The 24,063-nt window shown below is 35.3% G+C and overlaps 10 protein-coding genes across 10 annotated transcripts; 1 reads left to right on the forward strand and 9 right to left on the reverse strand.

Annotated features, from left to right (window-relative positions):
• Nucleotides 1-19: 19 nt before the first annotated feature.
• On the reverse strand, nucleotides 20-4,390 carry EIN_080660 (hypothetical protein; the record flags this gene model as incomplete). The annotated part of the gene is made up of 1 exon (XM_004184392.1): nucleotides 20-4,390. The coding sequence occupies one exon, from the start codon at nucleotides 4,388-4,390 to the stop codon at nucleotides 20-22; it is 4,371 nt and encodes a 1,456-aa protein (XP_004184440.1).
• Nucleotides 4,391-4,764: 374 nt separating this feature from the next.
• Nucleotides 4,765-7,284, reverse strand: EIN_080670 (leucine-rich repeat-containing protein 33 precursor, putative; the record flags this gene model as incomplete). The annotated part of the gene is made up of 1 exon (XM_004184393.1): nucleotides 4,765-7,284. The coding sequence occupies one exon, from the start codon at nucleotides 7,282-7,284 to the stop codon at nucleotides 4,765-4,767; it is 2,520 nt and encodes an 839-aa protein (XP_004184441.1).
• Nucleotides 7,285-8,047: 763 nt separating this feature from the next.
• On the reverse strand, nucleotides 8,048-9,814 carry EIN_080680 (Undecaprenyl-phosphate 4-deoxy-4-formamido-L-arabinose transferase, putative; the record flags this gene model as incomplete). Its single annotated transcript, XM_004184394.1, has 3 exons — nucleotides 8,048-8,624; nucleotides 8,663-9,136; nucleotides 9,414-9,814. 3 exons carry the CDS (start codon nucleotides 9,812-9,814, stop codon nucleotides 8,048-8,050), a joined length of 1,452 nt encoding a protein of 483 aa, XP_004184442.1.
• A 433-nt stretch (nucleotides 9,815-10,247) lies between these two features.
• EIN_080690 (phosphatidylcholine transfer protein, putative) lies at nucleotides 10,248-10,916 on the reverse strand (the record flags this gene model as incomplete). The annotated part of the gene is made up of 1 exon (XM_004184395.1): nucleotides 10,248-10,916. One exon carries the CDS (start codon nucleotides 10,914-10,916, stop codon nucleotides 10,248-10,250), a length of 669 nt encoding a protein of 222 aa, XP_004184443.1.
• A 287-nt stretch (nucleotides 10,917-11,203) lies between these two features.
• On the reverse strand, nucleotides 11,204-12,334 carry EIN_080700 (hypothetical protein; the record flags this gene model as incomplete). Its single annotated transcript, XM_004184396.1, has 1 exon — nucleotides 11,204-12,334. One exon carries the CDS (start codon nucleotides 12,332-12,334, stop codon nucleotides 11,204-11,206), a length of 1,131 nt encoding a protein of 376 aa, XP_004184444.1.
• Nucleotides 12,335-13,467: 1,133 nt separating this feature from the next.
• Nucleotides 13,468-15,166, reverse strand: EIN_080710 (hypothetical protein; the record flags this gene model as incomplete). The annotated part of the gene is made up of 2 exons (XM_004184397.1): nucleotides 13,468-14,967; nucleotides 15,008-15,166. The coding sequence occupies 2 exons, from the start codon at nucleotides 15,164-15,166 to the stop codon at nucleotides 13,468-13,470; spliced, it is 1,659 nt and encodes a 552-aa protein (XP_004184445.1).
• A 684-nt stretch (nucleotides 15,167-15,850) lies between these two features.
• EIN_080720 (arginyl-tRNA synthetase, cytoplasmic, putative) lies at nucleotides 15,851-17,572 on the forward strand (the record flags this gene model as incomplete). Its single annotated transcript, XM_004184398.1, has 1 exon — nucleotides 15,851-17,572. The coding sequence occupies one exon, from the start codon at nucleotides 15,851-15,853 to the stop codon at nucleotides 17,570-17,572; it is 1,722 nt and encodes a 573-aa protein (XP_004184446.1).
• A 251-nt stretch (nucleotides 17,573-17,823) lies between these two features.
• Nucleotides 17,824-19,029, reverse strand: EIN_080730 (Cyst wall-specific glycoprotein Jacob family protein; the record flags this gene model as incomplete). Its single annotated transcript, XM_004184399.1, has 1 exon — nucleotides 17,824-19,029. The coding sequence occupies one exon, from the start codon at nucleotides 19,027-19,029 to the stop codon at nucleotides 17,824-17,826; it is 1,206 nt and encodes a 401-aa protein (XP_004184447.1).
• A 675-nt stretch (nucleotides 19,030-19,704) lies between these two features.
• EIN_080740 (hypothetical protein) lies at nucleotides 19,705-20,481 on the reverse strand (the record flags this gene model as incomplete). Its single annotated transcript, XM_004184400.1, has 1 exon — nucleotides 19,705-20,481. The coding sequence occupies one exon, from the start codon at nucleotides 20,479-20,481 to the stop codon at nucleotides 19,705-19,707; it is 777 nt and encodes a 258-aa protein (XP_004184448.1).
• Nucleotides 20,482-21,944: 1,463 nt separating this feature from the next.
• EIN_080750 (hypothetical protein) lies at nucleotides 21,945-22,574 on the reverse strand (the record flags this gene model as incomplete). Its single annotated transcript, XM_004184401.1, has 1 exon — nucleotides 21,945-22,574. One exon carries the CDS (start codon nucleotides 22,572-22,574, stop codon nucleotides 21,945-21,947), a length of 630 nt encoding a protein of 209 aa, XP_004184449.1.
• Between the last annotated feature and the right edge of the window lie 1,489 nt (nucleotides 22,575-24,063).

The raw sequence follows: 24,063 nt of genomic DNA on the forward strand, positions 1-24,063 counted from the left end.
CAGTTAAAACGCCCATCACTTAGATGAGATTGGGGAAGTATTCTTGGAATATCGAAATCACACGATTCAAACGAGTAGCTGCCTTGTTCAGTATATCTACCTTTTCTTCAAACGCAGTCGAATATTTCGTTTTGAGTCTTGTTTGGGAGACATTTTCGTTGTTCTCGCCACTCAACTCCAACAAGTGTTTGATGTTTATTGTCTCTTCTTTCATTTTTGACATCTCTTTAAGTTCATCTTGGACGTTCTCCAGTTTAGAAATCGTGGTGCTGTACAATTGCTTCATGAAGTTGACCAAAATCGCTTCATTGTACTTTTGACTGAAGATACTTTCGTTCAAGTTTCGGATAAGGACTTTGGCGATGTAATCAAACGCGCCAGACATGATGTCAATCAAAGCGCAGTCTTCTTTCGTTGTTTTCTTCCCAATGTTTGCATATTTCTGGCTCGAGTGGTCTAAACTGTTCACCGAGAAGTTTCGCATCTCAACAATCCACGTGAGTAAGTCACCAATAATTGGATGGTCACCATTTCCATTCCACACATTGATGATGAAGTTTACAATGTCGGCGTGCGTCTCGAGTCTACTCAAAGTAAAATCAACCTTAATAACACCAGATGTCTCGCTGCGGATAAAGTGGTCTGGGAATTTCAGCATTGAAATAACAGTTGGTTTATTCGCAATTAAAATTTTGACTTGCTGTAAGTCGTCTTCGGTGCAATTCTCAGAGACATTTCTGAGCACCCTCCATATGTATTGGTTTGGTGTTAAGACAACAGTTGTTTGGAATATCGAGAATATGCCTTGTCTCAGCAACACCAAGCACCCATTTCTCGTTGTAGATATAGCAAGTAACAACGGGAAGGTGTTGGGATTCTCGAAAAGTGTTGGAAGCACATCAATAACATATTTTGGGATTTCGTGGTGTTGGACATATGATGTCAAAAGACTTATATGTGCTGGGTTGAACGGGATCATTGGCATTACTTTCATCAATTCTTGTGGTAGTTCAAATCCCTCCTGTTGGAGCATCAACGAATATATTAACATAAACGTACCAAGTGACATGGGGTGGGATTGCATAATAGCAAAGATGCTCAAAAGCATTTTTGAAAGTAGTTCAAGTCCACTTTTGTCTCTCGTCGCAATGGAATTGTCAACAACTGAAGTACATACAGTCATCAATGTCAATGAGAGTGGGAACAAAACGGCTGGTGTTGTTTTCTGAATTAAACCGATAATGTCTTTGACAATATTTAACAACACTTTTGGCTCAACCATGGGCGCGACAACACTGACATTCGCACACACAACACGAAGACATTGAACAGCTTCATTCTCATCATTAAACGGTCGGCATAAAACCGCGTAAAAGTTGAAAATTTGCATAAGCAAATCCACAGATGTGGGCTGCCTTGTATCTCTGACATAGAAATTATAAATGGTCAACAACTCCAAGTTGAGTTGATTCAAATTGACTGTCTCTGCTGTGGGTCTGACGACCAGCGACAAGATTGTGGGTATCAACTCATTCTCAACGTGCCACAAAATGTTCTTCGAAACTCTTGTGTGCAACAACCCGGAAATGATGCTCGCTGCGCAAATTTTCATTTCAATCTCCCCAGACCGAATAAGTTGAACCAAATCCGCAAACACAGTGGGGTCGATGATATTTTCTCCTCCTCTGATTCCCATTATTCGCATACCAAATGAATATCCGCCAGTCCTTTTCATACTCACTGACACTATTCTCACCATCACACCTCCTTCCTTCAATTGTTGCATAAAGTAGGTGTGTAAAACTCCGTACATTTCCTCATCTCTAAAAACTTCGTTCATTTTCATCATCGAAACGTCTTTGAGCAAAACCTCAAAGAGTTCAAACCACTTATCTCCCATTTCGAAGTTGATTCCAGCACTCAACACAAACGAAATAAGACGAGGGCGTTGCTCGAACTGTCTAACAATAATTTTTGTTGAGGTCATCATTTCCTTCGCCAAAAATAAGCTGTCTGGAATGTTCATAAACGTGTCAATGAAGTCCAAAATGCGCTCAGTTGTTCTTTTGATGTACGGAGAAATACTCAGTTCTCTCTCAATCATCTTGGCTGCCTTCAAAAAGACAAACATAACGTTATAAATCACATTCGACGAGTATTTGTACATGTTGTCATATATATGTCTCATGAAAATTTCAGTGGGAAGGTTTTCAACGTCTTTGAGGTTGCTCACCACTTTCTTTGGATCAGTCACACCAGTAAGTTTTGATAATTCGGTAAAAAGCATGATAAACCTTCTTGAAAGCGAAAAACAAAATTTGTTCTCTTTCCCTTCGAAAGGCCGGTTATCGTCCAACACGTATTTTAGTGTGTTTGGCAATTTAGAAAACGATGATATGAAAAATTGAGTCATTGAAGACAATTGAATCATCTCTTTGGCAATGCTTTTTGGAAGGTGTTGCAACAGTTTTATGAAAAATTTGACAAATGAAGACAAAAGCATGAGCCCATTTGGTTTGTCACACTCCTTAACAATGTCCCACAATGTGTTCTTCTGGAACAGTTGGAGTCGTTGGATGTGAACGTTCCATAAGTCCTCCATGTCATCTTCCAACACTACCAATTCGTCAATGAGGTCCAAACATGCGGCCTTCAAGTTCACAGAAACGCTCCCCGTCAATGCTTCGACCAACATTGATACAAATGACTCGTTCTCAGCCAAAAATTTCTCCCCACTTTTGGGACTATGTTTAAATATCTTTCTCATTAATCTGATGTACAAATGCATATAAACAAGTTCCTGATTTCCACTTTTGCTCCTCTTTCCCAACACAAGTGCAGTGAACGATGGTTTAATCATCTCCCATCCCATCACACCACTCTTTCCCTCAACAAACAGTTCATACATGTTTTCTGCATTTTCTGTGTTGTCACAGACGGAAACAAAAAATGCGAGAATTGTCGAAACCGAATTCCCGTCAAGTGTGCACCTCGAGAGAGTTGGGACAAAGTACTCCAATGGACCATCCCACAACGAAACGTCATTTTTGAAATTCTTCACGGCAACAACCAAGCAATCCAACAACCGCGTTCCAAACTCCTTAGCACAACTAAATATCTCTTCGATATTCTCTTCGTTACAAGTCATGACAAACGATAATATAAGTTGTGAGAAAACATTGATCCACTCCTTTCCTCCGTCTTCGCTGAACACGGACGAGGTTGCCATTTTTGTTAATATCTGCGGGTTGTTGATGATCTTTTCCAAAAACGAAAGAACCAAAACGTTTGTCTTTCGTTGAAGTCTCATAACTATAATATACAAGAGCGCATACTTTGCATCGTCTTTGATATCTTCGAGTAAGGCGATGTTTGGTTTCGGACAAACAGCGCCAAGTGGGTGTTTAGTAAATTTGATGAACGTTCCAACAACAACTAAGAAGCATTTCATCTTGATATCTTCTTTGTCCCCTGCTTGTTTCTGTATGATTTTAATCAAATCCATTTGGTGTTGATCGAACGACACGTGTGCACTTAACTCACGGAGTAACAAAAACGCCGCGTTAATAACAATTTCACTTTCCTTTTTAACGTGTCGGGTTGCCAACGCATCAACGATGTCGTCGACCAATGAAAACGCACATTTTGTCATGGACTCCGATGGAGCAACATACGCCTTGTCCAACAGTACCAACGTTGAAACGATTGACGCATAGTACTGATTTTGCAAATTCGAAATTGAAAACCTCAATTTCTTTTTCTTGAGGAGATAGCACAACGCAATCGCCTCTGTGTCGCTGACTTTGTTTGCTTTGCAAAAATCATCAATAACCTTTCTGGGACATGAGATCGTTTCCTTTTGGTTTTCCACTTGGACTTCGCACTGGATCGACGAGAATATTGGCGAGACAATTTTGATGTCGTACAGCAAACACCCATCGATCTCCGACAGCGGTGATTCAAATATGGTTTTATACTTCTCTGGTGTTCGATTCTCTTCGTCATTTGTGAATGAAAATCTGTGAATAACTTTTGTCTTCGATATGTCTACCACCTTCCCAGTTATCAATGTACCATTGACCACTTGTGCTGTCCCACTTGACGTCACACCATTCGTTTGTGTTCCCGCCAGCAAATCGTTTCCTAATATACTTCCTCCTCCAAATAGACTAGACATCCCCGTTCCTGCTAATCCGGAATTCGACATGCCAGTACCAGCTAATCCCGTGTTTGACATTCCTGCGCCTCCAAGTCCCGTTGACGACATTCCTGCGCCTAAAAGGTTTGTTGATGACATTCCCGTGCCGGCCAAATTCGTGGAAGACACTCCCAAAGCAGCGTTTGTTTGCAACGCCATGTTGTTCCCAAACAACCCCCCTTGTATTGACATTCCTATTGATCAATTCAAGTTCTAATTTTTTTGGATTGAAAAACCTATTTTTCAATCATTTCTCTTTTTTTGTTTTGGTTTGACTTACTCATAACTGCACTTTTGGGAATCATTTTTTAATTATTCTTTATTAGTAATTTTATTAATTATAATTATATATATTATTAATAAATATGGTTTTGTTGAACTATATCATTGTTTTATTCATATCGGATTTATTTTTTCATATTTTAACATTTTTTTGGTTTATTAATACTTTTTGTTTCCGTTATAAAAAATTTTATGAATTGTCAAATGAAAATCATATTTTTGTCAATTTTGTTAAATTGACAATGATTGAAATTGACGGAACGAATGAAATAAAAAGGGATAATTTAGAAACGGCACAATACAATCGAAACATCTCCACATGGTTCCTTCAAGTTACTAACAGAAGCGATGTCCTTAAGTAAACACGCGATTTCCCCTGTTCGGAAAACGTATCTCTTTCCATGTAATAATTGTTGGATGTCAGTTTTACATACGTTTTTCCACATCGCCTCCGACGCCAAAACGAGATATTCCTCATTACTCACTCTCTCTGTGATTGAGATTTGTGGAACGTAACTGACTTTTCCCTTTTCTGGTATATCTCCAATACTGCGTGAGAACTCAAACCCATAGACTGTCCCGTCTTCATCGACGATACCGCACTCCCTCTTGATTCGCTTCTCCTCGCTTTTTTCCGCCGCCTTTTGATAATCACAAAGGTCAGTAACCGTGTTGTTAGTGAAATAGACTGGTATACTGTTCCCGCATTGTGCGGTGTAGATCTTAGTTGGTGTTACAAACACAACAGTCACACATGTCCCATCGCGCACGTTATAATCCAGAAACTGATATTGTACGACCCCAAACGCTTCTTTGAGAGCATACTCGATCGTTACGTCCTTTTTCAGAGTGTCGTAGAAGACGGTAGGGAATCTCTGATTGAATTTGAAAGCAGTCAAATTCCCATTGTGTCCTTCAGATATTCCAAAGAGAAAGTGGTCTGGTCCCGCAAAGTTTGGAATACACAGAATCGAATTTCGCATTTCTTCACCGCAACACGTCTGCGCCGTGGAGAGGCGTGTCGGGACAGGACGGAATTTTAACGAGTCGGCAAAGCGATTTAAAAATGGAAATTGGTGAATTCTCAGACACCCGTCTTCCCTTCTAATCGCATTTTCAACACTTCTGTCTTCATAGAGATCGTTGAATGAAACATCAATGTACTGCAATTCGTGACACTCCGTGAAATATGGAATTTCAATTAATGAATTGAACCCCAAATCAACGTAGACAAGACTAACACAGTCTTTGAACGTTGGAAGCTTAGAAATGTAGTTGTTTGTCAGTAACAGTTGCTTCAAAAATTTCATGCCACAGATCCCTTCACAACTGCTCACAAAGCAATTTGTGAAGTCGAGCGTGTTGATTTGGTTCATCCCAATGACCGAGTTCAAGGAGTATATTGGGTTGCCTGAGATGTACAGCCGACTTATTTTTGGAAAGTTCAACACAATTTCTGGGACGGTCGCAAACTGGTTGTCGCCCAAATGGAGCACACTTAAGTTACTCAGACTAGACAACTCGTTTGGAAGTTCTTTCAATTTGTTCCCGGTCAAATAGAGTTGTTCAAGTGATATAAGCGAACTGATAAACGAAGGCACCGAACTTAAGTTGTTAAATGAGACATTCAATACTTTCAATTTGTTCAACTTGCAAATGGCGATATCGAGAGAAGAGAGTTTGTTGAACGAAACGTCTAAAAACCGTAATTGGAGTGAGCAAAGTTTCGCTGGGAAGGTGGTGATCAGGTTACACGAGAGATCGCACTCCTCGAGTTGTGAGCACCCAGCAATTGAATTGGGGAATTCAGTAAGTTTATTGTGCTTTGCGTAGAATTGTCTAAGCCCACACCCTTCTCCAACGTCACACACAGAAATGTTATTAAAGTTGAAATTTGCGGTGACAATCCTTTTAGGGAAATTCACAATCTCAGTAATTTCATTATACGCCAAATCGACGACTTCGAGTCCTTTAAACTCTTTGAGTGATGGTGGTAGTTCCTTGATAAAAGAGTTTCTTGCTTTGATTACTTTGAGTGGAGTAACTGGCTCAAGTGGTTGTGCCAAGCTAAACGTTTTCTGGAAACTCAATGTTATTTCATTTATCTTAAATTGGTCAACAACGTCGAGTCCAAAAGTCATATCATCGATTGGGTTTCCTTCCAAATGCAAAATTTCGAGTTCGGGTAACGTGAATAAGTGTGGGGGAAGTGTGTGCAACTCGTTGTTGTTCAAATCGAGTTTTGTCAGTTTTGTCAAATTGGTGATATTCATCGGAATATCGACAATATCATTAAACGCCAAGTTGATTTCCAACAATGAATCATTCTCAAAGAGGGACGTTGGTATAACGTTGAAATTGTTTTGCGAGAGGTTGACGTATGTCAAATTTGTGAGTTCGTGGAATCTTTCTGGGATATTTCTGAGTTTATTTGAATTGGCATTGAGTCTCACCAAATTTGATAATGAAACAATTGTCTCTGGTAATGCGGTGATTTCATTTGAAGAAATGTTGAGCTCAGTGAGTAAAGTGAAATTCTCAATTGTCTTTGGTAGCGATGTCAAACAATTCTCCATTACATTCAAAAGGTATAAATTGAGTGTACAAAGTTCGTTTGGGAGTTTCTCGAGTTTATTGTTCTTCATTGAGAGATGCGTCAATTCGGTCAAGACACATATTTCGTATGGAATTATTGTAATGTTATTATCATCAAGTGAAACATCTTTGAGTCGACAGTATTGTTGTCCCAAGATTTCCGCTGGGAAGACCGTGAGGTGTTTGTTGTTTGCGTTAAAAACCGACATCTTGTATTCCGAGTTCGTCTATTTTCTTTTCTTTTTTTTTGTTCTCTCGCCTTTTGTTTGAGGTGACCAAATTGAAAATTATCGCTAAACTTTATTAATAAATATATAACTATTTACTAGGATAATTCTTTATTCAATTAACTATGTTTTGATTACTAACAATAAGGAATTATTTTGGATTTGTTATACAATAAATTTAGTCACTTTTTAAAGCAAGATCTTCTTTTTTGAAGAGTTTATTCTAAAATTAATTATTAAATATTTTGTGTTTTTTAGAGTATAAAATTGATGTTGTCTTAAACATAAATAACACAAGAAAAATGCACATTGAATGTTCAAATATAAAAATTAATAAATAATGTTATAAATTTTAGAAAAAAGTGAAACAATGATTTTGGTGTGTTTTCAATAATTTCCCCAAAAATTACAGTTTTTTGGTCGAAATATAACCAAACAACTACAATTTACACTATGGAAACTGAAGATTTCATTGTGTAAATAAAAATAATACAAAAAACCACAATTATCTAGTTATTACATTTGTTTGTAAATATCAAAAGAAGTGTGAATTGGAGGAAAATTATTTAAAACATAATAATAATTATAATATTATTATAATAATAATACTATAATTATTCAAAAGTTTTGAATCAAAACATTATTTATAACATTTATTAACTATTAAGTTCTTAGTAAATTATAATTATCAACGCCACAAAAATTCACTATAATATATAGTATGAAACAAAAAAAGCCAAATTCTTCAATTAAATACGAAGAGTTTGCTACCAACGAAGTTCACGATTGTCAAAGAGGCGATGACAAATATGAGGAGCATCTGTATATACGGGAATTGATCCGGCACATACATTCTTCCGATTGTGAATAAGATGCTTCTGAGAATGAACGAAACGCCACACACTGTTGCGAACTTGACAAACTGTTTAGTTTTTTCCTTCGTGTCGACATTTTGAGGGAACGTCCACAACGAGTTTAAGAAGAAGTTGTTGCAGAGTCCGCACGCAAATGAGAATGCTTGTGCCAAGCTTGGGTTGAGTCCCATTGCGTTTAACATTGAGAACACTGAAACGTCGACAAGAGTCCCGATAACACCTACAACCAAAAACTTGAGTAACGGAGCGGTCCCTGGGTACATGAAGAGGTGGAACAAATGGATCAAGTAGTTAGTCATAACCCCACCAGTCAATTTAGATTCTCCATGAGTTCTTGTAGTGAATGTGATAGGTACCTCGACAACATGTTTCGCGTGTGTCTTGACCAAGACTTCCAACAAGATTTTATACCCTTTCGCTTCTAATTTAGCTTCTTTTAATATCTTTCTATCAAGCGCGAAAAATCCGCTCATAGGGTCTGAAACGTTTGTGAATGTCGAGCAAGCAATGCAGCCCCCCATGAAATGACTCTTCTGTGGAACGCCCAATTCTCTATTCCTCCTCCCGGACAATGTCTCGACCCAACAGCAACTTCTGCGCCATTTTTAATAGCCTCAAACAGTTTTGGAACAACCGAAATTGGATGTTGCAAGTCGGCGTCCATAACTAGAATGACATCTCCTTTAGCTTTATCAAACCCCTCAATGACGGCAGGGGAAAGTCCTTTGTTAGTTGTTCGAATTGTGGCTTCGCATTTATGCCCAGCCTTTTGGAGTTCCTGTACCTTAGCACCAGTCTTATCTGGCGAGTTGTCGTCCATGACCAAAATCTCGTAGTTCATTTTGTCTCCGAGAGTCTTTTCCAGTGTTGTGATGAGTTCCTCGATGTTGTCGACCTCGTTGTATGTTGGTACTACAATGCTCAAGTCAGTCATTTCTATTCCTTTCATTTTAAGTTCTCTTCCCTTTAAATAAATTATAGTTGATTGTTCTATTTTAATGGATTTGAAATAACAAAGACCATGGCAAAAGTAGAACCTTATTTGTTCTTCTGCTGTTGTATGGATCAATCAACCGATCTTAGCCAAATTAATGCATTTCGCGTGCAAAAACATTAATTTTGTCTAAGATTAATTTATGGTTAAGAAAAAAGTAAACAATTAATTCCATTAAACTAGTAATTTACTATAAATAGACCAATCAAAGAACTATAAAAGAATTACAACACATTGCTTACTGTGGTGGGAAAACCACTCCCTCAGTAGGAAACGGGAAGGTAGCTTCCTTGAGACTTCCCGATGTTTGTGACTCTTTCTTTTTCTTCTTGAGTACCTTTAGACCACAAGCATTACACAAGAATGTGTTAGGTATTTCACCTGTTCTCCATTCCGATGTTTTAGTGGTATGGCATTGATAACATTCTCTGTTATGGTCCAGCCTGGGTCTTCCTCTTTTTCTTTGTCCACTCGTCGAGTTGACGTCTGGTTGTGGACGAGCCTGTGTGACTTGTGTTGGTTGTGGCTGGACCTCGAGTGAAGTGCCCTGATACAACTGTTTGTTGTAGTTATCGAAGAGCCCCATGAGTCGAATTCTCATCACGGCGTATTGCTCAAATGAGAAGTCCTTGTTGCCGGACATCAAAATCATTTGGCAGACGGCTTGTTTGAAGTTACATCCAAAGACTGCGTTAGTCGGGAGGTCTTGTATTGTGTCGTCGTCGCGTTCTGTTTCCACTAATATTTCAGTTCTTTTCAACTATCTCAATATTCTTTATTGAGTTGCAAAATCTCAAAACAAACTGTTAACTGAATTTGCCAATTTTCAAGTTCTTTATATACCCCAAGGGTTTCGCTATATTTATAGATCGTTTTTCTCTTTTTGTCTCATGTCTTGACTTTTAGTTGTGGTTCGATTTTGGCACCATTTCCCGAATTGTTCCATGTTTTTTTGAACCAAAACGTGTGATATAATTCATGGGATTAAAAATGTTATATATTTTGTTATATATGACAAAACGTATCACACAAAAGAGAAAACAAAATAAAAACTATAATAAACTATAATTACTAGTTTATTCCTCTGGTTCAGCAAAAGTGAGCCATGGCTTGTTGTCTGGGTTGTGCTTTGCCTTCCATTCGGTATATTTCAGCGCTGCAGCCTTGATTGAAGCGACTGTTTTTGGGAGGACGCCCTTTGCCTGTGAATTTATAAGCCAAGATGGGATTGATCCACCGCAGTCGTTATTTGCAATGCAAGTCACTTTGCACCCCGTGTCTGTTTTTTGGATGTAATAGCCACTCATCTCGAATGAAGCTCTGACGAACTTTCCAGTGTTAGGTGGATACTTGTCGTTTGGTACACTGAAGTTGTACAAAATGTAGTCGTTATTGATTTTACAAGTTGATTGTCTGAACACGTAGTCTCTATTTGAGACCACTGGCATACTGAATTGGTAATATATAATAGTGTTGCTTGGGTTGATGACCTCAATGTTCTCTCTCTTAATTAAATGTTCATCCCACGTGTGTCGGAACTCAGGATCCAATAAAGTGTTGTACACAAGTTCCGGTTCGATGCCATCAAAGTCCGTTGAAGTCAGTCGTAAGATCAGAGTGTTTGTCCCTTGGTCAATCATCCACTCATGGATCTTTTCTGTGTTCATGACTTCTTGCCACTTGTCCATGGTCGTGCACATTTCAATGAATTTAGCAAAGTCGGCTTTTGTAGCGGCTTTGGTCATCTGTTGATTATTCAGTTCTGAATGTTCAATTCAAAACTACTTTTTGTCGAATTGTATTGACGATTGTTTAAATAATGTACTATATTTTATGGTTATTTTTATTAAATATTATTAAATTAATACTAGTTTTTCTGTTTTTCAATTTTTTTTGCATAAAGTTTCAACAACAAACAACAATAATTGTTTTATATAACAATTTGTTGTTTAAAGTTTATAATTATTTTATTCGAATTATTTTATGGATAAAATTTTGTTTTAATTTATGAAATAAAACCGTTTCACACAAGTCAATTAAAAAAGGAGGCGAATACTAATCCATTTGTCACCGGATCCACAAAGAGAGAAAGATACTGACTTGTCAAAGGACAGAAGTAAATATAAAACAGTTGAGTTGTCAGTGGGTCTATAAATGTAGAACAATAATACAACAATATTTGTTGAACAGAGTCTTCATCAAGTTGATTTGGAATTAATGATGCACCATTTACAAGTGGATCAATTTGGTCAACCGTCAAATTGAGTTCACAGACTGGTTCGTTTAAGACGTTATCTTGATGTTGAGTTGGGTATTCTTCTTGCAACGAAGTAAAAGGACGATTGGAATCTTGGGTATCATCTTCTATCACATTTTGTGCTTGTGATGTTCCCAATAAAGATTGTGGTGCTTCTTTTACATCCACTTTACTTGCACTATGGTTAGTACGAGAGTCATTAATTTGGCTCTCAAGTGAAGTAAATGGTTCTTCAACTACTCCTTGTTGAGAATCTTTTGCAGAATTAAGTAAATCCAAGCTTACTAATTTTTGAACTTTGAATGGGTTGCACTTTTTATGCCCTTCTAGTGGTTCGACAGAGAAAAGTTTTGGTTTTCCATTTCCATACATAAAGGGAATGACATCTACACAAAATTCTTCTCCACTGTTTTTGAAATCCGATATTTTGATTTTATCTTTATTTATCGATTTGATGAAACGGTTTTTGAACTCGTCCCCACTATCCTTTTTACTCTTTCCGTTTGTTCTTTCAACTGTGTAATGAAGGGCGACCAATTCATCACTCAATTTGTCCAGTATAATTGACAAATTTAAGTCGTTCTTAATTCTTTTTAGTCTTGTATTTATTGCGCTTGTTGTCATTCCAGGTTTATCGTTTTCAAACCTTATCTTAGCTTTGTCGATAATGTTGTCTCTGTTGGTGTTCTTGTCGTTTTCGTCCCATACTATTGTCCCGTCTGGTCTTTCGATTCTAGCAATGATCACTGGGAATAATTGATTTCTAACTGGCTTCTTTACAACAACTATGTATTGATAGTTTGTCACAAGAAAGTTGACAACTCCGATAACCATCATATCGGATGGTTGATGTGGTTTGTATCCGTTAGTCTGGGATTGTGGTTCCCTCTTCTCTGATTTTTCCATTTTTTTAGTTTTTTAGTATTGCACTTTGGTTTATATTGAACTAATATTTCTTATAAGTTTTTCGTCTGATATTTTTTACGAACTATTATTGTAAATTAGCGGGATTATCATGCTTATTATTTTTGTCACGTGAATTTTTGTAAGAGAAATTATCTTTGGGAAAAATGAGAATAAATTAGTTAATATATTATTATTGATCCATTTTATTTAATTATTAAAAATATAAAAATGACTCAACATAAAAATTAGACAGTATTTTTCTAATTTTGAATAAAAAGATCATTTCACTTTGTATTTCTTTATGTGTTTTTTTATAAATAGTATTTCAAAAAAAAATAAAAATAATGTTTCGTGTCATAATTTAATACGATTATATTTAATATATATTATATTTAATATTTTTTCTAGTTTTTCAATATTAAAAATAGTATATTTTTATTAAAAAAATAATCAATCTATAATAATAATGGTGTTTTAACCATTAAACTTATTTTAAGAAATATATAGACACATTTGAAAACCAATGTTTTATAAATCTTACAAATATACAACATTTATTCTAATTCCCTTTATTTTAAACGCATTTTGTGTATTTTTTTGTTAAACTAACAAATTTTTATATAAACTTAAATAATTATTTTAATAACAATTTTAATATTATTTTAGATAAATAAATTATAACATTTCATAACATTTTAATATTATAAAAAATGTTATTACTAACTTAGAATAAAACTTAATTAAACACAATTCATATTATGATATAATAACCACTATTAACATGATTCAGATTTAACAAGTGCCTTCCTAGCTCAGTCGGTAGAGCGTGCGGCTTTTAACCGTAAGGTCGGGGGTTCGAGACCCCCGGGGGGCGTTTTTATTTTTTAAATATTCTAATAAAATAGAATATTTATAATTTAAAAACAAATAATTTAATTAATTTTCAAGAAGCATTTGTGGTCTAAGGGCAGAATTCCACCCTTCCAAGGTGGAGATCCGGGTTCGAGTCCCGGCAAATGCACTTTTTGTTTTTAAGAACAACATAAATATTTAAATCATCAAATGAAATATATTTAATTCAATGAAATGTCTTTCTCCATGAGTCTCTTTCTGAACAATCAAAAACGAGTGAATTAATATTCGTATCTCACCTGATAAGGTTCTGGTCCGATGAATCCCTTATATTCAGGGAATTGAGCAGTGCTTTTCTTGATTTGTTCATAATCAAACTCGCCTTTACCATCATACGATTGTTCTTTCCAGTCAATGTCAAATTGGACGCCATACGATGAGTCTGGTGTCTTGATCATATTCATTTTGTCAAAGACGGAATAGGGGATAGATCTATATCCGCAGAATGTTTTGTCGGTGAGTTGGTTGATCAAGTCGATATGTTCTTGAATAGGTACAATGAATGATGGGAAGCTTTCAAGTGGGAAGTCAGTGAAAGTGACTTCCTTTTGGTCGTCCGTGTTAGTTTTGTCGACTTGTAAGAAAGTAATAGTATACAAGTACGACGAGTATTGTGATCTTGCAGTTGAAGAGACGAAGTATCTTTTTGTTGTGTCGCACAATGTATCTTTGATACATTCAAATTCCATAGGTTTTCTTGTGTTCTTCACATTTGTTTCAATGTATTGGGTGTTCAAGCAAGTCTTGCTCAAGTCTTGTTTTAAGACCTTTTTATCGCCTGTAGGGCCTGGGTTCATAGCAACGCATGAATCCCAAGACAATGGGTTGTATACATTTGGGCATAAAGTTCTTTCGTCCCATTCACTGTGTTCACCCTTCAAATAGAAAGCGCTGTGTGTGCCATAAATAGTCGTTTCGTCTGTTGTGTCTCTCACAATGAAAGCGCCTTTTGTGTTGTCTTTAGCCAAGTAGTTGTCATTATAGCCAACAACAGTGACCAAGTGATAACCATATCTGTTCAACCCTTGATTTGGTAAGATGTACTCTCCATCGGGTGTAATTCTTTGTGATGGAATGTACGCACAAAGTCCATCATTTTCTGGGCATTGCTTGATGACTACTTTATCCAACTTCCCTAATATGTTCTGTTCAGAGCTCACTGGAACGACGTGCATACCCTCATTCAATACAACCATAAGAGAGACGGGATTATTCATTGACGCCCGTTTGATTTCGGAAAGCGTGCGATAAGTCGCGATTTTTGTCACATTAAACAACAACGCGTTTTTAGCTTCGGCGGCGTCTTTTCCAGTGCAAAGGAACTGTCCATCGACTGATGTTTGGTAATCACAAACTGAATGTGGAATGACTTTATTGGAAAGTGAAGAGTACCTCCACAAGAATTGTGGGTATCCAGTGTTAGTCGTATAGCTGTACGCTTTCATAGGACATCCCTTATAATTGTCAGTCTTAATAGCATCAAGAGCGTCAATTGCGTACGCCTGTTCGTTCAACGAAATATATTGATTGGCAAGCTTCTTGTTGTAAGCATACTCTAACTGGAAAATTGTCGAAAAGGCCCAGCACATTGATCTCTGTCCTTGGTATTTGACGGGTGGTAAATTGGGGAGAAGAAATTGGGACGGAATTTTAACTTCTTGGACTTTGGCATACTCATTGATTGCGTCAATGACATATTTTGTTCCATTTTGAATCACTTCCTACTTGTTAGTATAATTATTAATAAACTAAACTACAAACTGCAGAAATCGTTTCAAGGTCAGACTTGCTAATCGGTTGAACTACCGAGTAATACACGAAAGTCGAGAAAAGAAGACACACAGCAATGGTGGTCACGATAAGGACCGACCACTGAAGAAGAGAGAAGAACAATTTGTTCAGGAACTCTTTGAAGCCCATTGGAATTTAAAGTTCGATCTTCTTTCTATTCTTTTTCTTGGATCATAGAATTTTTAATATTTGTAATGCGTTCAAATACACTAGAATTGTGGGGTTTATAACTTTTGATATCCCTTGTTTTCTTATCAGTCTTGGGGAATTTTTTGGCACCTTCCACTCTGTCTTTTTTTGTCATTAAGAAATTAATTACTTTGTATAGATTTTTATTAATCAAATGATCAATTGTCAAATAGAATAATTTTAACTATAATGTATAGTTTAGTTTGTATAACAGTTATAATAGAGTAAAAATAAATATTTTTGTTATTGAATTATATTATATATATAATTTATTATATAGTACATTTTAAAAAACGTGTATTATAATCGTGAATGGTTTTATTATAAAATATGATACAAATTATTTTAAATTATGTAATTAGAACCATAACAACTCAATTACAATTCTGCAAAATTGGGAAACTATTTATATCAAACCATTTATAATACACGTGTATTTCATTAGAATAAAATACACAAAAAAACAATACAAAATTATGACATAAAACACCGTTTATGGTAAAACATATCATATCAATAATTATTTTATTAATAGAATTTTGAAAATGTTAGAACGTTTTACGATTTTTGGTTTCTCCAGTTTTTCTTAAAACCTCAAAAAAAACAAGGGTTTTTAAAATCAAAATGTTAGCCCCGTTCAAAGTTGCCATTGCAAAAGTTGTGAGTGAGGCTGCCTCCATTCCAGAGGATTTTGCCGAGAAGAGTGTCGAACTTTGTAAAAAGAAGGAGTCGGGTGATTTCTCGGTCCCAATTCCACGTATTATCAGACAAATGACAACACAAGAGAAGAACCCAAGCAAAGTAGCTGAGGAACTTGCCAAGAAGATAGCTCCAAACGACTTTATCAGCAAAGTGACTGTCACAGGTCCATTCATCAACTTTTCTATCAACAAATCTGCACTTGCAAAGACAATCATTTCTCAAGTCTTTAACGAGAAAGAGCATTTTGGAGGGTCAAAGATGGGAGATGGCCAAAAGGTTGTTGTCGAGTTTTCATCACCCAATATTGCTAAGCCATTCCATGCGGGTCATTTAAGATCAACCATCATCGGAAACTTCATTGCGAACGTCCATAGATTATTAGGGTTTGATGTCATCTCTATGAATTGGCTTGGAGACTGGGGAAGTCAATTTGGACTTCTTGCTATCGGTTTTGAGAAGTACGGAAGCCAAGAAGAACTCGAGAAGAACCCAATTAGACATTTATATGATGTCTACGTCAAAATCAATGCAGATAAGAAGGCCGACGATAACGTCCGAGCACAGGGAAAAGACTTTTTCAAACACATGGAACAAGGTGACGAGGAGTATCTTGCAAAGTGGAAACTCTTCAAGAAATTGTCACTCGAAGAGCTTAAAAGAGTCTATAAAAGACTCAACGTCACTTTTGATGTGTTCACAGGAGAGTCTGAGACTGACTGGGCTTTGGTGGATGAGACTGTTAAAGAACTTGAAGTTAAAGGAATATCTAAGATGGACAAAGGATGTTTGGTCGTCGATTTAGAGAAGTACAAATTGGGTGTTGCTTTATTGAAGAAAGACGATGGGTCTACGTTGTATTTGACTCGTGATATTGCCTCAGCCATTAAGAGATATCGCACTTATAACTTCTCCAAGAGTTATTATGTTGTTGCATCACAACAGAACCTTCACTTCAAACAATTGTTCAAGATCCTTGAGCTTCTTGGCTATTCTTGGGCTAAGAATTGTTATCACATTTCATTTGGTATGGTGATGGGTATGTCCACCAGACGAGGAACAGCCGTTTTCTTGCAAGACATATTGGATGACGCTTCTGCTACAATGTTAGAAACAATGCAAAAGAACACTGACAAACTCAGTGAGATTAAAACCGAGGATCAAGCTGCCATTGCTGATAAAATCGGTGTCTCTGCAGTCTTTGTCCAGGATTATAACGCTAAAAGAATTAAAGACTACCAATACAATAGAGAAAGAATGACATCATTTGAAGGATATACCGGACCCTATTTGCAATACGCACACGCACGTTGTTGTGGTGTTGAGAGAAAGGCTGGTCTTCCAATCCCAACCCTTGATGAGGTCGACTTCACATTACTTAACGAACCAGAGGCTGAAGCACTTGTGTTGGCTATTGCAAAGTACGGAGACGTCATTATGAACACTTACAACAACCTCGAGCCAAACACACTTGTCACTTACTTGTTCGAATTGTCACACGTCATCGCAAGCGCACACTCGGTTTTGAGAGTCAAAGGTTCAGAAGAAAAGCTTGCTAAATCCAGATTGATGCTTCTTCACTGTGCTCGAGTAGTACTTGGCAATGGGTTGAGATTGCTTGGGTTGGAGCCTTTAGAAAAGATGTAAGTCTTTTTAATTTTTTTAGGTTCATTTAATTAATAATTATTTGAATGTTGGAGATTTGTTGTATCTATTTATATATTATATTTAAACTATAAAAACTTAAAACACAGAATTTGAAGTTTTTGTGTGTAATATTATCACCGTTAATCTATTTTTTGATTGTATTTCAAATTACAACAACAATATAATTTTGTTGTTGTGGTTAAACTACAGTGTATCTTATAACAAATAGCACTTGTAATCAGTTAGAACATTTAGATCTTCTTCCCCCAAGTGGTTTCGTCGTACCAGACGCATGGATCAGTGTCATATGGCTTCTCTTGCTCACCTTTGCACCAGGTACCCTTTGAACATGGTCTGAATCCAGTGTAAAACTCGGAGCACTGGAAGTACTGATCGTTGTGTTTCCCATCGATCACACAGAAGAGACCATCTTCCTTGCATTTCAGCTCATTTTCTTCAGAGACGACCGGCTTCTCAACACTCTTTGCCTTTGAACTCTCAGTTGTTTTCTCTACACATGGATCAACCTTGATGTCAAACTTGCCCTTTCCTTTGCAAATTGTGCCTGGTGGGCATTTTGAGAATCCTTTATACGCATCGGTGCAGATGTAGTACTCGTTGTCGTGCTTCCCATCCAACACGCAGTAGAGTCCTTCTTCCGTGCATGTTGGGATGTCTTCATTCTTGTCGACTGACGGGGTTCCCACAGATTTTTCAGTGCTCTTTTGTGGATTTTCAATTGAGTTGTCGTTCAGCAAGACACAAGGGCTTAATGTGTATGGTTTTGTTGATGCGCCAGCACACTTAGTGCCGGTTGGGCATTTCATGAATCCCTTATAGGAGTCTGCGCAGACGTAGTACTGGAAGTCGTGTTTTCCATCTTCGACGCAGTAGAACCCATTCTCCTTGCAGTCTGGAATTTCACCCTTATCGGTGCTTTTTATTTCGCTCTTCTCCTTTGACTTCTCAATCAACTCCTCATCAAGGATGCATGGGTTGACTGTGTATGGGTAGTGTCCCTTAGCACCACACTTTGTTCCAGCTGGGCATTTTGAGTATCCATTATATGTTGGTGAGCAGATGTAATACTCTTTTGTGTGCTTCTCATCGCCGGTGCAATAAAACCCATCCTCTTTACATATCTCCTTCTCTTCACTCTTGTCAACTGATGGTGTCACTGGGACTTTCGACGTCTCTTTGCTCTTTTCCTCGCTTTTTGTAGTTTCTTCCTTGTAACCACATGGGTTATACCCAAAGTCTACACGTTCTTTGGCAATACACTCAGTCCCCGGCGCACATGGTCTGAGTCCTTGGAAAGTATTTGAGCACTCAAAGTATTGTTTTGAATATTTGGTGTCGTTTATACAATACAACCCATCAACTGTACAGTCGAAAGTACATCCGTTGTCAGTCACAACCTTCGCAGCTGCTATACCGAACAATATAAAAGAAAACATTTGATACTCACAGTGCTTATTCGACGCTTTTATAGAGGTTCCATGATCTCCGACACCGAAAATGGGATCTCTTTGTTTTGTTAAGGGGGATCAGATTTCTTTGACAAATCGGTTTTGTTGTTCATGTAACAAATTCTATTTTGTTAATTAATTATTATATTATTGTTTATTATCATATTTATAAACAAAATCAAAATTATTAACTAAATCAAATATAATATAGCAATTTATAATAAAATGTTTATTTTAATATAAATAAAAAAATTATTATAAAATCATTTTTAATAATTAAAAGAAATTAGAACACAATTAGTTATATAAAAAAAGGAAGCTACGTTTTACCACATAAATAATCTATGATAATGAATATACCCGAATTAATGGACTCTATCTTGGTGGTATTAAAAACACCTAAATAAGGTCAATCAAAAGGAAGAACTCATGAATTAAAATATTCGATATTACATTCCCAAGAAGGAAGGAAAGAAAGAAGCTGTTGTACCAAAAGTTGTTGTCGCTGAGAAAAAAAAAGAGAAGAAGTGATTCAACCTATTTAATTAATTAAATTATTAACCATTTAATATTTAATGAAAGTATTTTTAATCATAATAATTAATTAAATTAATCACATTCTTAATTATTGAATTTCTTAACAATATTGTGTAATGTTTAAGATCATACATTTGTATTTCCACACTCCAAGGGTACAACAATATATGACACATTACAACAAAGTACACCATCAGCATTATAATAGAAATAACAGCCATTTGGTGAACTTACACACCCATTATGATGTATATTCAAATCACTATTTCCATTACTTTCAATAGTATCTCTTTTATTTTTATACACTTCGTTTACATTTTGTTGTTCATAAGAATGCACTTGATCTTGTGGTATCGATGGCGTAACAGTAGAAGTGACACGCATCGTTCCAAATTCACGTTGACCATTCGAAGAGAGGTTGTTTATATCCAACACTGACATTGAATATAAAGAAAAGATTTGCTCATTAAATGCATCTAAAGACGCAGTTTCTTGCTTTTTTGAAAATGATACCTTTGGAAGACTTCTTATTATTGTAATTACACCTTTGCCAAATGAAGTAAATCCAGTCTCATTGAAAGGATCTATGCATTCATACTTCGACAGTTTGATTGTCTTTGTGGCACGACGTGCCTTTCGTAATTTAAATGAAAGCTTCTGTGTATTAATAAGAAAATCAGACACCACATTTAACAAAAGTGCATCTTCGCTCTTTTTACAGTCAGAAACAACTACCTTGTCGTAGAGAGAAGTCTTTGCAATGGTGATGTGGTCTTCAACAACAAAAGTCTTTGTTTTCGAGATTGGGCACTTTAACATGAATGAGACACCATACAAATTTGCAATACCAATAATCGCAGCATTACTAACGTGTTCTCTATTTGTGCTCTCGCGTTTAGTCATCGTTTGTTTACTAACGCTTTCCACTGTGTGACTCATAAAATGATTCATACATTTACAGGTTTAAAAACCACTGAGAACTTTATTGTCTAATATAAATACTTATATTGTTTTATTACCCATCACAAAGATGATATAAACCTCAACATATGAATTCAATTATCTATTTTTGGTAAATTGAATTTGGAGATATGAGGTTATTGAATTGCTAGTTCTCGGAATAAGACTAACCTGTAGACAGTTATTCAGCCCGGGTTTCAGTGTAATCATAAGATTATCAACCTTTGAATCAGAAGAAGCGTCAACCTTTGTATTGATGTTGACGTTTGGTTAAGTTTCGTGGTAGTTTTCTTTTAGTTGAGGTTTTAATTAAAAAATCCTCCTTTTGTTCACCTATCTCCAACAAGATACTTGCTTTATTTATTAAAGTTCTCATCAATTTTTGTTTATATTTAAAAAGATATAATTTAATTTATAATTTCAATACTATAATTTATATATATATATATATTTTAATAAACTTATTATTATATATAGTTAATTTGATTATTTTTTTATTTTTTACTTATTATTATTATTGTATTATAGTATTATTTTAGAATTTAAATTAAAAAAGTTATAATTTTGGTTAAAATACAGGATGTTGGATAATCACTTGGCAGAGAAAAAAGCAATGACAAAATTTTATTTTTTAATATCACTGTAATTTTTATTGGGGTTCAAGAATTAAATCTACGAGGAATTGTTCCAGAAAGTAATGAATAAGAATGTCCATGAGCTTTAAAAGTGTTACAATATAAACATCGTTTTGGGTTGAGAAGATTGACAGGACGTTGGTTCAATTTACATGTTATAATAATTATTATCGATCTTTTATTAATTTTTTATGTTATTTTGTTTTATAAAACTTTATATATATAACATTAAATATATTCAAGATAAGTGTGATTCAAATTGTAAATTATGAGACATTTGAACACTTAAACATATTAAATTCACCGAAAGCAATAATTCAGAATTGAAGATTGCCACAAAAGAATATTGTTGCATTTGTAATGTCAAAGACAATTGCTATGAAATTTTGTTGTTATTAATATCGTTATTGTGTTGTGTTGTTGGACATAAAAATACAATTAAACTAAATATTTTTGATAATAAATCAAATAAATTTATACACATTAAATTTATTTTTGTTGTCGTTTAAAAATTAACAAATATTAATATTTGGATCATGTTTACTCGTAATGTTTTTAAAATTACAGTCAAACCTTGATTTTTTTTCCAACCTTGACAACTTTTGATTGTTTTATATCTATCTACCTATTGGTCAAAACCACACACGGATGGAAACACACACCAATAGAATTTTTAATGTAAAAAAACAATTGATTTTTGATCATTTAAAAATATTTCATAATTATATGTATATTTCAATACAACAAATAACACTAACAGTAAAAAGTCAATTAGAAGTAAAGAGCGATTAAAAGAGCAACCAGAGCAACTAACAAGGATGGCGCGGCTTCTTTAGACTCTTTTTCATTTGCAGAAGAATCATCTGAGACATCAACAACATCTTTGTTGGTGGTTGGTACTCCCTCAGCCTGTAGGTCGATGGTTGTGATTTTGAAGTCGATTGGGAGGTCAGTCACTTCAATGCGCTGAATGGAGAAGGTCTGGAGTGTTCCCTTTTCATCGGCAATTGTCAATGGGACGTAGACACGTGTTGCGACACCCGACTTTACTATGTAGTCATATGGTTTGAGTTCGGTCTCTGTCTGCTGGTTGTACTCCTCAGAGAAGAGTCTGGTTCTGAATCTCATAGTTTTGACCCTGTCAGAGACATAGTACACCTCAAATGAAAAGAAATTCTGTCCGCCTGTCTGCATTGGTGACGATCTCTGAACTCTGATTGTGTCCCAAGTTCTCAACGTCGCAGCAAGAAAGTTGGTTGTAGAGTTCTTCTGCAACTCGATGTCTGTCCCAGCCGTGTTGAGCAGCGCCCACGAGTCGAGAAATTCTTTTCCATCAAACATTGTGTATGAATTTACACCGATAACTAATACCACTAAACTGATCATCTGTTGTTTTGGCATGGGCCGAGTTCCTTTAATACACTACATTTACTTTTCTTGTTCACTTTCTTGTGTCTAGTTCAAGTCCAATAAAAAAGTCAAACTTTTTTTTAAAACTGAATTATTGGTTTTAATTTATTATATTTTTTTAATAATAAGACTTTCTAACTTTTTGCTTAAAACTTTAGAAATAGTTTTCTGTTTTTAGCAAAACAACAATATAAACTATTTAAATAGTAAAGTTACAATAAATAATTTTAATACGATAATTAACAACAATAAGTTCGCAAAAGTCAAAAATCTTTCAGGTGTAATAAAACACTTTTCGAATAACGGGTGTAAATGGTTCTTCGAGGAGCGGTGACAGTTAGTTCATTTTCAAGAGATTTGCGAGAAAGTCTGTGCGCGAATTGATTTTTCTTTGATTCATCCTCTTCCAGCATAAGAGACGTATGTTTCACAACTTTGGTTGTAAGAAGTGACATTTGGTTGTTGAAGATGTGACACGCTTTATATATTCGTGGAGTAGTGATACACACCCCTATAAATTATAACATACTTTATAATACAGTAAACTACAATTTATAGTTTATTATCCAAGTATATCCTTCCATCATCCAATCCAAACATTAGAATTGATAATTAGTTAAAAAACAATTTTAGGGGTGTTTAAGATGTGATAATAAGCACCCCGGTCTCTTTTTTAATATAACAAATAATAGCCCCATGTTTTATTTTTGTTTAATTCTTGCTTGTGGCTCAGTAACAACACCACCCTTTCACTTTGGTTATGGTTGGTGACTAGAGTAAACCTGAAGAATATCTATTGATGACGAAACAAATTCCAAAATAAAAAATTATTAATATTTGCTTGTATTTTGTTGAATAAAACCATATTTTTTGTTGTTAATTTGTTTAATAAACGTAATTTACAAAACATGGTGTGAGAACGACTGACATAAACTGCATTGATTTGATGGTTTAAATTGTTAAAGTGGTTGAGATGTGTAGTTATATTATAATGTAATTAATTATAATAATGAAAATAATTAATTATTTTCACAAATTATGTAAGTTTTTTTTATAATAATAAAGTTAAATGTTCATTGTCAATCTATTGCAATTGTTTTTGTTGTTTCAACAGACAATAATTAAAATTTGAATTACAATTCAAGTAATGGAATTGATTTATTTGTATCAATGATAACATTGAAATTGTTCAATTTTGATTAAGTCTGAATGATATACAATGTACCAACTTTGAATATACTTTTCATCCTAAACATGATGACAAATCTTTGGTAACTCAACCTGTGTGTGTTTTAAGAGCTCATAAATGGTAATGTGTTATTTTACATAAGTGCACACAATAAAACATTTATTTTTGCAATCTTGCTGTAATGTGTTGCTTTTTGTGTTTCAAAAAAGACTTGAATAACTAAATTCTCACTTGCAGAACTTACTTGTAAAAAAATGACTCATTTCTAAGCTTTTTGACTCACTTATATAT

Source organism: Entamoeba invadens (genome assembly GCF_000330505.1).
Source record: "Entamoeba invadens IP1 unplaced genomic scaffold scaff_1105074725643, whole genome shotgun sequence".
Lineage (NCBI taxonomy): Eukaryota > Evosea > Mastigamoebida > Endamoebidae > Entamoeba > Entamoeba invadens.